General features: G+C 38.1%; 1 protein-coding gene across 1 annotated transcript in view; it reads right to left on the reverse strand.

Annotated features, from left to right (window-relative positions):
- Positions 1 to 325: 325 nt before the first annotated feature.
- Positions 326 to 16,395, reverse strand: part of LOC117567443 (potassium voltage-gated channel subfamily H member 8) — a 64,846-nt gene continuing 48,776 nt past the window's right edge. Inside the window, exons 11-17 of the mRNA XM_052004929.1 lie at positions 15,339 to 15,530; positions 15,082 to 15,200; positions 14,256 to 14,336; positions 8,852 to 8,947; positions 7,036 to 7,189; positions 6,499 to 6,623; positions 326 to 4,076 (exon numbers count right to left, since the gene is read on the reverse strand). Coding sequence (XP_051860889.1) covers positions 2,061 to 4,076; positions 6,499 to 6,623; positions 7,036 to 7,189; positions 8,852 to 8,947; positions 14,256 to 14,336; positions 15,082 to 15,200; positions 15,339 to 15,530 — 2,783 coding nt within the window. The 3' untranslated portion in view covers positions 326 to 2,060. The remainder of the gene's footprint in view (positions 4,077 to 6,498; positions 6,624 to 7,035; positions 7,190 to 8,851; positions 8,948 to 14,255; positions 14,337 to 15,081; positions 15,201 to 15,338; positions 15,531 to 16,395) is intronic.

The raw sequence follows: 16,395 nt of genomic DNA on the forward strand, positions 1-16,395 counted from the left end.
TAAGCAATAAACTTGGCAATAAGGTTATCGGATTACGTTAGATATACATATACATCCACACACACGTGGCATAACATAGTCTCACTTCACTTCGCCAATTGAGTTAATCGCATTAAAGTAAACCCCATATGCATAGCACATATGTATGTATGCACACAATGTGTATGACAACCGAAAAAGTAAAGGAGCAAGTAAAGCTGCTTAAAAAGCTCAATAAATCAACTCTAACAGGGCCCAATTAATATTAAAGTCATTGACTGAATTTGACATCAAGTTTTATTGTTTATTTCATTTAAATATTGAATATTTCATTTGTTCTTTTTCTTTTTGTGTAATAACATTAATTAAAACATTTAAAAACGTTCAAGAATTCCCCGCTGAACTTATTGACCAAAATCTATAACATAGATAGAGTATTTATATATATAGTATATATAAATATGTTATTTTACTTTATAACTACAGTACATACAATTACAATTGATGCTGCTTATGCTTAAGCTGAAGTTTCGTCCGGTTAAAACACATCGAGTATCTGTATATGTGTACTTCTTTCTATTTTTTTTGTTTAATATACAAGTACATATAAAAGTCGTATGTACTTTTTGTTTAAATTTAATATAGTATTATCGTAGAGTGCCTTACATCGAGCATAGAATGAAGCACAAGTCTTTATAGTTTGTTGGGAACATTTACAATATGAATATACATATATACAATAAACGTTTAGAAATTTACAGAGTTCCTTACTTTAGCGGTAATTATACCAGATTATTCATTTATCAACTATCACTTAAGAGTATTAACATAGAATTTGTTTACTTAGTATTTACACCTTATCAACTTTCAATGATAGTTTCATTGGCATTTCTTAAAAAAATAGATGATGCATGCCCCTCTAAACATTCTACAGATATATTTTTGAAATCACAAATTCATTTATTTTACTTTATAAGTAAAATAGTAATTTCTTGTTGTTGTTCATTTTTTAGCGCAAACGATTGTCAAATAACTTACATTTTATTTACTTTGTTTATTTTTAAATATTTTATATATTCTTCGCTTCACTTTTGTTTATATATATTTTTTCAACCAGCTAAAAATTTATATCTTACACGCAACCTAACTATTAAACTTGACACGAATTTTCTCAACAGGTTTTTATATTTTTAAATTGTTCGCAACAAACATAAAATCTATTAATGTATATAGATGTTTCCGTATTATACATAAATACACCAATTTTCCTGTAGTTGACATTTAACATTCAGATATATTATATTTTTGTTTATATGCATTGAATTGTTAATACTACTATATTAATTGCAATTGTTTTAATATGAGAGCGTCATGCATAAATGCAATGACAGATAAATATATTTTCGATTTATTGAACTTTTCTTTTGCACTTCTCGTTGACAGCCCCAAAGATACACTTGAGTTATTTGCATCATCAAAAAATAGAATATGTTTGTGACAATCTGATATGCTATCAATTAATATGTATGTAGTGTTAATGTTGATCATTTGCTTACACTAAATTAGAAGTTCTTTGAAAGCTACTTAAATCTTAAATTTTATGATCAATTGTAGGCTGAGGATATGAAAGTAATATCGGAGCTTGAAGCAAATTTCTGCTGACTAACTGAAACAGCTGTCGACAATCAGTTTCGTTAGTTAATCTAGCTCTCAGCATCAAATTAAGCAAATCGAACAAAACTTATTTACTGCTAAATTGATAATCAACCCGAAGTCTGCTAGTTGTGTGTATATGTGTGTGAGTTTTAGTGTGTTGTATCTGTATCTTAAAGATATTAAAAGTACAAGCGTCTTCGTATTTCAGTATTAATTAGGAAATAAATCACGCACGTCGGCATGCATGTAAACGAATACACGAATACAGACACGTCTCTCTCTCTCTCTCTCTGTCTGTCTACATATGGCAAACATTGGAGATGCCTCTCAACTCCCATCTACATGCACACGTCCGTCCCTCTCCAATTCCACTGCCAGCTGCCAAAACACAAATGCCAGCCATAAACAATGTTCGGTCGTTCGCCTTATTTGACGCTGGGATCTCTGAGGGAGCGCGTGGATGGCAGACCGCGAAGTCCTTTCTCCAATTTGTCCGCATCGCCGGCTGAAAAGCGAAAACTCATTGTTTGTGCCTGCGCCTGGTTAACGCCCAACAGCACACGACTTCGCTGCTGTTTGCCGTTGTTCGTGGTGTTGCCCGTTGTCACATTCGTGGCAGTGACAATGCCAATGCCATTGCCATTCCCTGGCTCACCGCTGCCCACATCAACCATAGCGACGCTGCTGCTGCGTGAGCCGCGTCTCGGTCCCAACAGCTCCACACTTTCCTCCTCATCGTCCTGGCCATAACCGACAGCAGCTGCCACCGTCATGGGCATGGCCAGGGGTAATTTGGCTGGCGGCGAGTACTCCGCATTCGCCTCTGACAGGCGGCGATATTCGCCGCTGCGTGAGTGTTGCAACTTCCAGGAGGCACGTCGCGTATTTGCCACACTGTGCGTGCTGTTGCTGCAGTGCACCGATGCATTGGTGGTGGTTAGATTGCCGGTGCTCTGTGAGACGAGGCAATTTGAGCTGGAACTGCTGCTCGACAGACTTGAGTTGCTGCCTCCGCTGCCACTGCGTCGCATGCTGCGTTTGCTGCGCTGCGGCTGCTGTTGTTGCTGCTGCTGTTGTTGCAACAACTGCTGTTGCTGCTGTTCGTGCAACTGTTGTTGCTCTTGGCCAACCAATGCCTGTTCTTCGGTGCTTAGAAGCGCATCAGTGCTCTTGCAGCAGCTCTGATGACTAGCAGAATGCTTCATAGTCCAGCGGAAGTCGTTGGAATTCTCATCATCCAACGGCGGATAGACGCGTCCTGCCGTTGGCGCTTGAGTGCCCAGCAAACGCTCCTTGGAACTGCTTAAACTCGGCTCCACGGCCAGCGGCGAAACGCACTCATCGATTGTATTCAAGGGCGAGATTTGCAAGGTCTGCTTCTGTTGCAGCAACTCGATTTCATTCTTGATGGCCGGCTCAATGCCCAGCAGGCCGAGCACTAAACGCGGATTTGCCAGCACAAAGCGCTCGAAGGTGGGAAAATCAATGCGATAGAAATCGGTTTGACAGCTGCGACTCGTCTTCGTCGTGGCCTCCACACTGGCCGGCGACGCGGCCTTCGAGCTGGGCGCCGTGACCGTGGCAATCGATGGTTGCAGCTGCATTTCACGGCCCCAAACTTCGGGCGGATGTGAGAGGCAACGTTGCATTGCAGCAGCCTCGCTGGCTGCCATCGCCAGATTGCCATCCATCAATGGCACATCACAGCCAGCAGCCAAACCTAGACGTTGCCCTGCGGCAACGCCACTGATGTTGGGTATGGAGCGAGCGGGGGGAAACTTGAGTGAACCATGCGAGTTCATCGCTGCCGACGATGAATAGGTCATTTCCTGTAGGGCGCTAATGGCATTGCGCACCTCAACGCTCAGCTGCGCGACATCCTGATGCAGCGTCGATACCTGCGAGTCAAGGCGCTCAAGCGAAGGCCGCTTACCACCGCCACTTCCATCCTCCTCTGCTAGGGGCTCCACCTCCTCGAAGGAGCCGCGATCCAAGCTGTTGGCCATATTCAAAGGACGCTGTCGCTTGTTCGTCTCGCGCAACGTAATCAAAGAGCGACCACGCTGATGTAATCGCTGATGCCGCGGACTACTCATGCCCAACAGCGGCGAACGGCTGATGCTGTGATGAGGCGATGGGGAGGCGGACATCGGGCCACCGGCAGCAGCTCCAGCGCCGCCCGCACCACCGCCATTGCCATTCTCCTTGTCCTGTTCCCCGGCGCAGTCGCCATCCTCTCGATTCTCGTCATCCTCACTGATGCTGGGCAATGGAAATGTGGGTCCAATATCTGATTCCTGATTCTCGTAGCCTTCGCGCAAATTGAACGTCAAGTCGTGCTGTATGTCGTTGGCAAACTGCTGCTGGTACTCTGGATAAAGACGCAGAACTTCTACCAGACCGCCCATGTGGATGCACTTCAGATCGCAGTAGGTGAGCGCCTGTGAAGCGGATAGAAAGAAAAACACACACAGGAAAATGTTATGAGCATTTCATGCTAAATGTTTATGCAATCTTAACTCGACTGCCCGCAGAGGCCAGTAAACTTGAAAGAGTTTTAGCAGCAAGCCTTCTAGGCAAAAGCTAACAAAACAAAAGTCCACTCAATTAAACATAAGCCCTAAAGCAATATAAAAAACTATTTCAAAATGAATTTTAATGTTTAATTTGAACTGAAGATTTTTAAGATTTTATTTTTAAGAAGTTATTTAAGTTGTAAAATTAACCAAATTTACTTATTTTTTGCCTTAAATTTATTTTTAACTTGTAAATTCAATTATATTTTTTCTTTGCATTTTTAAGATTTTTTATTTTAAAAAATAAATAAATTTGTTAATTTTCACCAATGAACATTATTTTTCGATTTTTATTTTAATTTTATGTTGATAATTATTAAAGACACATAAAATGTAACTAAAACGAACTCAAGAACTTTGTAGAGCATTTCGTGGCCAGCTTGCGTATACTTAATCTTGTGCCGCATGTTAATATTGACGCCCTGGCGTCTTCTTTACACGCTCAAGTGCACCATCTTGGCACACACTCACCCTCGCACGCCTTCGCACACAAACACAATGACGAAGTACGAGCGCACACATTAAGCTTAAGTATCACTCATACGCCCCGTTGTTGTTGTTGTTCTCGTAGTCGTTGGCTGACTGCCACTTCTGCTGTACCTGAAGTGATGCCTCACAACGCCAGCTGTTTGGCTCTAGGGCAACGCACACATACACACACACTCGCATACACACAGACAAACACATTTAAAATGTCTGCGTTTTATTTGGCCAAGACACAGCAGACATGCAAATAAACCTGGCACAAAGCGAAGGAGAACGCGAAAGCAGAGAGGCACAACCAAAAGCCAAAGAAAAACATGCAAAAATAAATGACTATGAAAAGCGGCAAATAATACGCGAAGCATTTTCCATTTTCCATTTCCCAAATTCCCATTTGCCCCGACTATGAATTAATTGAAACGTTTTCCCACTAATTAAGCGATCATCTCTCAATTAAAATTTGAGCAAATTGCCTGCGGTTTCTTTTTTTTTTTTTTTGACTGCTGCTCGCATTGTTCCATTAATTAACTATAACAGATAGCGAGTGCAAATACAAGAGTGTGTTCGCCACATAATTCCTTTGGCTTTTGCGGCAACGTTCCAGCCACTAAAAAAAAAAAACCAAAAAAAAAAATTGTGTGAGAGAAAATAATATTCAAAGAAAATATTGAATTTGCCACGCAGTCAAGTAGAAGGAAAAGTCGACGTAGATACAAACACGGGTGTTCTTAAGTTATTTGAAACATCGTCGTCGCCATCGACTTCGACTTCGCATTCTTCTTTCCCATCTTCTTCGTCGTCTGCGCTCAGCCTGATAAACTTTACGACAGGCAAACAGACCAACAAAAAAAAAATGATGAAGAATGAAGAAAAATAATGAAAATAAACAAAACCGGTAAAAATAACAATGTCAAACACTTAAAGCCCAAGCTGCTTTAAAAGCCAAGCTCTGAGCTCGATAAAAATAAAATTAAAGCGCGTATTAAATAAAAAATTCAACTAAAAATAAACAACTGCAAATAAAAATAAAGATAATATAAATTCTATTTAATTACGAGTCCACGCAACCCGTCGAGCAATAGCCTAACACAGGGCCACGGGCACGCTCGACTTCTAACTGCCCGAAGACCATAACCGTAAAGTTTACTCAGCGTTGGAATACAAAGAAGCTGCAGCGAACAAGTGCAATGACATGGGCTTAAAGTTTGCGCATGAACTGTAGATTATTGTGATTAACTAAAAAGGCAGTTTGTTGTACGAAAATTATCTAAATAAAGGTATGCTGATGGTTCAAAAATGTTTACAAATTTAGCAGATTAAATTTCATATTACAATGGCATTTGATTAATGATTAGAATAATGAATGTTTGCATAAATATAATTAATCATTTTATAGGAAAAAAATTTAGGTGAAGAGCTTGAGTGAATTAAAAGCAAATGTTTGCTTTAGATTACATTTTTTAAATTGAAAACTTTTAAATTGTTTTGTTCAAAATTAAAAATACATAAAGCCACATACAATAGAACTAAAAATACGACTAAATATGTTATACGAACTATAAAATATTTAAAGTCAACAAAACAAGGAAAAATAAATCAAAGCCTAAATGCGGAACTAATTGTTAAAGTCTATTAAACAAAGGTGCTTAAGAAGCACATGAAGTTCATCCTTGACTCAACTTGCTACATTAAATCTACTCTCTGTTGCGTCTATATACAGCTTCTGCTGTCATAAAATGCTTACTCTCATTGCCATTTAATTGCCACCTTCGGCCAGTGTCATTGAGGGGGGTCGATAACATACCTTTATGTCGCTACTGCTGCGGACGACAACATCCTGTCCAGCGCTGTTGGTGGTGGCGGTCATTTGTCCGTTGCTGGTCGCAACCAGATGCACATTTATATCCGAACCCACGAGATCGCCCTTACCTATAAGTGGGGTTGAGAGTACGAATGTGAGATGGGTATTTAAAAAAAATATATAGAAAATAAAAGATAGAAAACAAAAGGTCAGTCGCTAGGCAAAGAATCAATAAGCATAAAAATAGCTGCTATTTGTCTAGGCAACATCGTGAATGAATAAATAAGCAGCTGCCTTCGCCTTCGCCTGACTAACGTACAAATGAATCCCTGTGAATCTCTCCGCCACAACATCAACATCGAATAGGCGAATGAACTTCAATGTTTGAGTTCAATAAACGCCCCCAAACAAAATAAACACAATGAGAAAACATGGGCAATTTAAGCTTCAATGCGAGTTGAAAACTCGAAAGTACTCGTGTATAGTACTCGAAACGCTTAAACGCGAACGCCACTCAATGTAATCATAAAGAATACTCACCCAAAATGGCAACAACCATATCGTCTTTGATCACCTCCATGGAGCCATTGCACAGATAGTATATATAGTTGAGTGCATCGCCTTTGTGTATTAAGTATTCGCCGGGTGCACAGAAATTTGTCTTTATGTGCAGCGACAACAATTTCAAGCAACCCTGCGAATGACAAATAAATATAAATACAAAAGTGAGAAATGCGTGAAAATACGATTTGCGCTACAGTTTGTAGTCCTCGGTCAAGAGCCACAGAGAGAGAGAGAGAGAGAGAGAGAGAGAGAGTGAGCATTAAGCATAGCTGCGAGTCAGTTTCAGTTCCCTGGCAAAAGAAAAGCGAATCACTTGCAACACGCTGCTGTGACAGAAGAGGCTTGCGGCACCACGGCCACGAAAAGTGGCTTAAAGCGCGCTTTTTGCCGTTGAGTGGTTTTTGTTTGCCATCTCGAAATAAGCTTTATTATTATTTGTCTGTTGACAGAGCGCATTGTCATTTCTTTTACTATTTCACCAACTTAACTTGCAGTTTGCCAACTTGCTCTCGCTCTCGCTCTCAATCTTTTCTTCAACTACTGTCACTTCATTTTTCAGTCTATCTGTCAGCTTATTAAGCACATATTTAAGGACACTGTCAAGACTTAGCTTCCGCTTACAGCTAGATTATATTATGTTGAAGTATGTGCTACTCGTGCTGAGTCTCTTCAAAAATTTCTTGCGAAAAAAAAAAAACAAAACTGTGAATAGCTCATCATAACAAGCTAAGTGAAGCTCTCAAAATTCCAAGAATGGTTTCGCTGGCAAAAAGCGAACAATAAAGGAATGATGCAAAACTGTGAATGCTTTAGCTTATTAAGTTTGCAAGTCTTACGACTTTCTGAAATTGCGAATTATTTGCCCTTAACACTTCCTTAATCAACCGAAACTGCGGCCAGGTACGAAATCTGCAAAACTTAAGTCATTCGCAAAGTACTTGCCAAAAGTTGAATAATTGTTTTGAGATTTTCTTTCTTTGACTTTCGCTTATCTTTGTCTTTTACTTGGTGCTGAGCTGCAGCGTTCAAACTTTAAACTTGTCTTATCAGAAGGACTCGCCCGCAGAGCACACACAAAAGTTGCCAGCTAAATGTTTGAGAAGCTTTCCGGATTTCATGTGCAATGACCCTGTGGCAATAATGCAAGTGAGGCTTAATTGAAAAATCAATTACCCTCCATACATGCCCATACTTTTATTTTAGCACCATTTGCCACACACAAGCTTAGTGTGCCACAATGACAAGGGTATTGACATTGTCGTCTACGATAAGCATCACAACTCGCACGGTTGCATTTCGCTTTCACTTGTCCCAATCTCTCTCTCTCTCTCTCTCTATTTTCTGGTTGCTCTCTTTCTAACTTCCTCTTTGCGTTCACTTTGTGTATTGCTGTGGCCAAAAGTTTTGCCTAAAACCTTTTTCATGCTTCAGTTGTTGCCGTTCCCGTATCAAGTTTGTTGCCCAGGAGCCACACACGCGCAAATCATGCGTTGTTCGGCTCAAACTTTCACCTGTAACTGTAACTGCCATCTACATGTATGTGATTGTGTGTATGTGTGCGGGTGTGTAAAATGTCTGCTAAGCTCGCAGTTGACTTTTGCCTGCCCCGTTTAAGTTAGCTGCCGATTATTTCAGCAATGCCATCAACATCTCAAGTCCATTTGTCTGGATGGGTTTTCTATAGCTTTTAAAGCGTCGTCGACCCCCAGCAAAAGAAGATGAAAAGCACAAGGGAAAACACACACACACCTACACACACAGCCGTTGGTATGCATATAGTACACATACGTACCTGAGAGGCAGCCTCAAATATCGGCAGCTGTAATATTTCACGATGTAGATGCATGGAGACATCGCCACGCAGCTCCTCCGGAAATTCGCGCAGCGTCTGAAAAAAGGGAAACACAAGAGAGCGAGAAAGTGGATGAATATAAATGTGAAGTGAATGTGTGAGTACCACACAACAAGTAGAATGGTAAACATGAGTGTCAAGTGTCAAGAGCCCAAAACTTACATATCCTTTAAAGCTACACACTCACTCACACATATATACTCTTGCTCACATACAGGTGTAAATTGAATTGTAAAAATATTTGACAATTTTTTCGCCATGCAGTTTTTCCCGCCATTTTCTTTCATTTCTCCATCCGCAAAATAAATATCTTTGTATCGGTGGCTTTCTTTCCCCAAGGTGAAACAAACTGTTTTTATTTATTTTTTGTGCACTCTTCTGCTTTTCTCATCTTTTTGGGATGAAATTGTTGAGAGGATTAATATGAAAATTGAAAAGCTTTTGCGACTTGTTTGTTTACAGTTTGTTTTCTGTGGTCCGCTTTCCATCCACTTTCGCCTGCTTCACTTGGGCTTAGAGACCCGAAACGCAGGCGTATACGTAATATGAGCTTGTACTCTAGAGACTATATGTACAATACCATCTGTTGTATCGTTGAATTGTCCTCAACGCGCTGCACTGAATGAATGAATGTATATTATTCATATTTAAGAGTGCGTATTCCTGACGTAATTTGTTTGATAACATGCCATAAACGAGATGCGTAAGTAAACATTTTGCTCGTGAAGGAGAATGAAAATTTTGTTCTTGCGCAAAAAACACATGACTTCATAAACAAACAAACAAACAGGACAAAAGCTAGCAAAGCAGACAGATTGAGAGAGAGTGAGCTCTATGTCAAAAAGAAAACATTGCTTCATGTTTTCAAGTTGCAATTGAAAAATGAACAACACAACAAAATAAATCAGTAAAGCTTAAACAGCAACTGAGCACTCTTAAAGCAGGAAAATGGTTTTTATTCACATATTGTTGTTCTACTTTGCTGTAAATACAAACAAAAATGACATGCACATTTTGAGTTTCATTTGAATATAGTCTTTATTATTATTATAGAATTTAGATGCAAATATTGAGAAAATATTTATCGAAAATTGCAATTCTATCACACAAATCACCCAAAGTTTTAATTACAAAATTCTATCAAAATAGATGACGGCTTGTGCTTCATTGATGCCACTAGACTATGCCACGCATCGCCGCACAACTGAAATGTGTCTGTCTATATGTGTGTGACCAACTGAATATTTGCGTATTTGTGGAAATTACTAGTGTGTTTTGTGGCCATTATTCAAATTGACATAGGCCAGAACTTTCCAAAAAGAAGCAATATAAACAAGTGGCGAAATCTAGCAATATTAATTGTAATTGGATGAGCGAACTTATTGTACTCTATAAAAACAATCTATCACATTACATTAAGAATTTAACACAATTCAAAGCATAAGTAATCTCTCATATCAAAAATAGAATTAAAAATATTAAAAATGTGTATAAAAAAGCAAACTAAACAAGTAAAAAAAAGTATAAACGTATTAAATAGGGAAAGAATTAATTATATAAAATGTGTTAATTCAATGATAATTATAAGCAAAAATCAATTTGAAGTAAATTGAATATGATGAAAAAGAATTAATAATCATAATAGTATTTTAAATGGAGAATTGACAAAATCTAGAACACATGTTAATTCAATGATGTATTAAAGCAAAAATCAATATGAAGTAATTTACAATATTTCATTAAAATCCCTAGCAAAGAGAATAATAATTATAATATTTGATGCCAATGAAAAATTAAAGTAATTTTATTATTGTGAATCTATTCAAATGGATTAAAATATAAGTAATGTATTCATCTATCATATCTCGTTATAAGTTACTTTGGAACTGGTGAAAATATGTTAAACACTTAACCACATTTAATCTCACTATTAATTGAATTCAATGTAAGCACATCAGTAGTGAAAAGCAAAGCTGAATTAAGAAGCGTTTAAACCTCAGAGACAAAACGTTTCGCTTCTCATGAACTTAAGCTATTTTTCGGCAAGTGTAGAGTATGTGAAAGCAATGGAAATATGTGAAAAGTTAAATAAGTTTTCGAAGTAAGATTGTGTGGGAGTGTGTTTTGAATATTTACTTATTTAATGGAACATTTTCCCACAGGGCAGAGCACTGCTGAATTGTTATTTATGTGTGTGTTTCAACCACAAGATCTAAAGAAGTGTAAAATATTTTACATTAATTGCGTACGATGGCCAAAAACTTGCCCATCCTTATGCCGCCATTAAAGGCAACTCAAAAAGGGGGCGTGTCAGGGTGGGGCAACAAAACTAAACGAAAGGGGGCGATACAATACTTTTTGGGCATGTAAATTACGCGCAAACACGCAACACACACACACACACACACACACACACAAAGGCTGAAGAGTCTGGGAGGCATTGAAGTGAGGCAGAGTCTCTGACATTTTGCCAGTTAATTTCCATGCGCAATAAATTAACAATTTAATTTACTGCCTGGCAACTGGCGCTCCATTATGTATGCTATATATTTTGTGCGTGAAAAAGTGTGTGAGTGAAAGCGAGTGCTTGAAATGTGTGTGAGTATGTTAGTGTGTGCATCGGGCACACTCGTAATTCATGCTTTTCCAATCTAATTCAATTAAATTTGATTTCCAACAGATTTTTAACAAAAAGCTTATAGAAATTTCCGAGCAAGTCAATGAATATTTCAGCTGCATAAAGAGCTTCTTTATTTAATTGAAATACGTAATTTATAAATAAGAAAAATATTCTGAAGAAGCAATCTAAAGGTTAGTGAAGAAAAATTCATAAATAATTTAAAAGGAAATATGATACTTGAAACAACATTATTTCTTAGTAATAAAATAACACATTATATCATATATTTATGTGACATTTGATTTCTAACTAATTAATTTCATCAACAGACAATCATAAAGCTAATCAAATTAATTTATTTGTAAAATAGGAAATTGTTCTAAGAAAATACATTTTTTGAAAAAAAAAATAATTTTCAACATTTATGAAATATTATATTATAAACTAATTTATTATTTAATTGCCATTATTAAATTCATCAGCAATCAATTATAAAAGCCAAATAAGTGAACTAATTTATTACATTCAATATTTTTCAATTAGGCTCGTTACATTTTAGGAAAGAAGTTAATTAAAAATAAAAGAAGTTATCAGTACTAATGAATTATTATATTAAATAGTCATTTATTATTTAATTACCAATATTAATCTCACCAACAATTAATTATTAGAGAGCCAGTTTAATTGTCTTATTTGCAACATAAGAAATTATTTAATTTGGTGTAAACTAATGCCAACTAGTATGAATTAAGTTAACTGAAACCCCTTCAATTAATGTTGTATTTCATTTAAATAACAATCCCTAAAATTGTTTGCTACTTAGCTGGGGATAAATGCTCCAACAAGTTGAGCTCGCCTTAGACACTAATTTTCACTGCAAAACAAAAAACACGCACACACACATTTCTATAGAAGCTGTACTTATTCAAATGTCTGAAAGCCGAAATTAATTAGACATGCTCGAATTTAGGTAGGAGCAATTGTAAGCTCTGTGCTTGTCAGACTTGTACGAAAGAGAGCTCCCCTCTCTCTCACAGGTCTCATGCGGACTGACTAACTGGCTGATGAACTGACTGATGGACCAACTGACTGACTTGGCAGCAGCTGTCAAGAGCTCAGATAGCCAAACTTCAAAGGGCCGTCGTTCATTTGAGATACGAGCTCATGTACATGTTGTGAATTAGCAGCCCAAGAAATGCGCTAATTAATTTGCAGCCCAAGGCAATCGAATTGCACCGAAATCGACGTAAACATGAATATAGCAAAAAACGAAAGATCAACAAAAAACTAAAACCATTGATAATTAGCAACTCAGACAGTGCACTTCATACAACAATCGTCGTTTATTGTCAATTTGCAGTTAAGGTAGCATCAATAGTTGTTCAACAACAATTGCCCTTCGCTTTATCCTTGCAGATACTTTTTTGCGTCCTGTCTGCAGAACAAAGTTGAGCAGAGCGTGACCCCAACTAAAAGTTGGACTATAAGTTAAATGGATTTACCTCCCGCTGCTCTGGGGATTTAATGAAGCAAACAAATAGAATTATGATTGCTTTGCGAAAAATAAATGCTTAAACTTTTCATTAGATATTTCAATTAAAATGAACATTAATGTCGAGAAGAGTAAAATCAATTCATTTGCTTAAATGATGCATTCAATGCATATTCATACTTATGCAACGCGATATTCAATTTCGAGCATTCGAATGAGAGCACTCGCTCGCTATCAAGGCAAGCCACACAAACCACCTGCTGGTAGCTTCAGTAGCTGCGAGAGTAGCTCAATAAGTTGTTAAGGATTTGGTAGCATTCATGTATTCAGATACCCGCTACCCATAGATTTTTGTCATTTCCATCTACATCCATCTCCGAAAATATAAAAATCGAATGGTTAGCGTAGCTTTCAAGCTTAGTACATACAATTATAATATGATTCTTCAAAAATGTGCTTCCCATCAGAATTAAATTTTTTATGGGAAAAACGGTTGCTGCTGTTGAGTCTTAATTGACAATTAGGCATATTTTGAAGGTATTTCCTATATACAAAATATAAGTTTGGTATATTTTAGTATTTATATTACACTAATAATACCAAAATATAACCTTTTGTATACAGTAATTGTCGGTATATTATTTTGGTATATTCTATGAATAATACCCCAGTTGGGGTACCTCGGCTGTAGCTTACTTGTTAATATACGAATTAGCTGATTTAGTTGATAGTAAAAAAACAAATAGATATTCTTTCATAAATTTATTTAGTCTTTGTTTGCTGTGCTCTTTTCATACAAAGCTCTAGAGGACTTACTTGGCATACACTTTAAGTTATCAAAACTACCATTAAGCTATAAAAATAATTTGAGCAAACATATTACTCTGACAACCGCCTGTTCGCATGTGAACAGTAGCATATATCTATCTGCCTTCTGTCTGACATGCAATCAAAGTGGATTCAGTCTTTTGCCATTTAACCCAATGCCAATCAATAAGTCACATGAACGCAGACACACATACAAACACATAAACACACGTATATGAACGATACCCTACAGGCATTTGCTTAATTAAAGGCACAGACATATCAAAATACTACGAATACGGGAGTCAAGCATATTCGAAACAAATGGCAAAGATTTCATGCTGTGTCGACAACTTTCGGGTATGAATGATTTAACATATGAACAACCCAGGTTGAGTGGACTATGGATGGATTGGTCTGCTTACCTCGTAGATATCAATGCCATGGCTGAGTGACCATGACGTTTGAAAGTAGTCCTCAATGCGCTGCTTCAGCTCCTTGGGCATCTGTAATAAGCAAGAGAAGCAAGAGCACATACTCGGTAAGTATAAAAAGGAGAATTAAATATGAATTAATTTATGTGGATTTCTGCTGTCGCAGTAAGCTAATGAGTTCGACGTTCTTATGTACATTCGTTCACTTCATTTGCATGCATTTTCGAGCAGCCTCACAAATGCACTTAATTACGCTGTGCTGCGCAGCGTGTAACGTATACGCCATGTGTGTGGTGTAGTGTATGGCATCTAATGGAGCATCACGTTGCGGTGATATTATGACTGCACGTGTCGACGTGGTGTGGCGTAGCGTAGCGTCGTCTCATCAACAGGTTGAAGAACTTTCGAGCACGTCTCGAAACTAAACATACATTCTCGTCGTCGTCGACGTCCTCGCATCTCTGTTGGCAACCACAGCGCACATCCTCCATCACCACACAGCTAACTCAATCGCTCGTTTATGACCTTGTGCATGGCATCATAACCCGCTCTGGCTAATGGTGCGTATGGCATATGGCCAATGTGTGCTGCATTTCAATAAAACCGAGTTGCTTGCACAGTTTGCTGCTAAAAATTAATTTCCTTGATTTTGTCATCGACAATCGACAGCTGATGAGTCGCACAGCTAGTTTGAAGTGTCAATTTGTGGCACTCAAAAAACAATGAAGATATATAAAACAAATCCAAGAAAACGGCAATTCACGCGTAAATGCTTCGCTGAGGGAATTTAAGGTTTTCATACGCGTGTGATACTCACATTATGCAGAGCCACGAAATCCTTCAGGTCCCGCCATTTGCTCTCATAAAGGGAGCGACGTGAGTACATGCGTTGTATAATGGCCGTCACGTTACCGAACACCACAGCATGCATCAGAGCTGAGACGAAGAGAGAGAGAAAGCGAATAAGAATTGTCTCAGAAAATAGTAAATTATGATTTCGCATATTTAATATTATGTCGCCTGAGCACAAAAAGAGAGAACGATGACGATGATGATGATTATAAGACTACCTACCGCCAATCAACATCATTATAATGGTGAAGACCTTCTCGGCCGTTGTATTCGCCGACACATTGCCAAATCCCACCGAAGTGAGGCTGGTGAATGTGAAATACAACGCAGTCGAGTAAGTTTCCGCCGTTGTCAGTATGGCAACGGAGGCATTCTTTCTCTCGGCGAGCAGCTGCAGCCAACCTGTGAACAAGACTTTAACATTTTAATAGGACAAAAATGTAAGAAAGCAGAAAGTGGAAAGAAGAAAAGAAACCAAAGAGCTTTATTTAGTAAATCAGGCACATGTGCCAAGTCTGTGAATGTAAGTGGGAATGTGAATGTGAATGTGAATATGAATGTAATTCAGTTGCTTATTAAACTGACAATGAGTTGGCCAAAAAACTTTCCTCATTCGTTTGACGCTTGACTCTTGCCTTTCTCTCTCTCTCACTCTCTATCTCGGCCCGTCCATCAAAGTATCAGCCAGTAAGCTGTCAGAGGGCACGGACATGCTACGATACGATTCGAGCGTGTCAAATCCGGCTAACTGTTTAGGCCAAAAGCGGCGGCACAACGGAAACGTCTAGAGCCTTGTGTGCCGTCAGACGTCAAGCGGCAAACGGCAAATGGCAAATGGCAGTTTTCTGAAACTTTTTGCTGCCTCACTCACACACTCTTTCCCTTATTTTCTCTTTCCACAGAAACACACACAGAGAGTGACTGTGAGCATTTAATGCGTATCATGTTCACAGCATATTGATGTGAAAAGTAACTGGCAATTTGTTGCTTTTGTATGTGATTTTGCCTTGTTGTCAGTTTATCAGATGTGAATATTACAATCCTCACAGGAAAATCCACTTACATGTGGCATAAATGCATAAATAAAGACTAATCTACAAAATTGCTTAAGTCTGACAACTTTGTCATACCCTGCAGTAAAATGCAATAAAGAAATAAATTAAAAATAATATAATCTGAAATTCTCAAGCAAAAAAAAAAACATTTTTGCCAGAGAACTACCCATCTAAAATAAATTTAAAAAGTAAAAATGTTTAACTAATTTGTGTTTTACTAAACT

This window comes from Drosophila albomicans, chromosome 3, assembly GCF_009650485.2.
Source record: "Drosophila albomicans strain 15112-1751.03 chromosome 3, ASM965048v2, whole genome shotgun sequence".
Classification (NCBI taxonomy): Eukaryota; Metazoa; Arthropoda; class Insecta; order Diptera; family Drosophilidae; genus Drosophila; species Drosophila albomicans.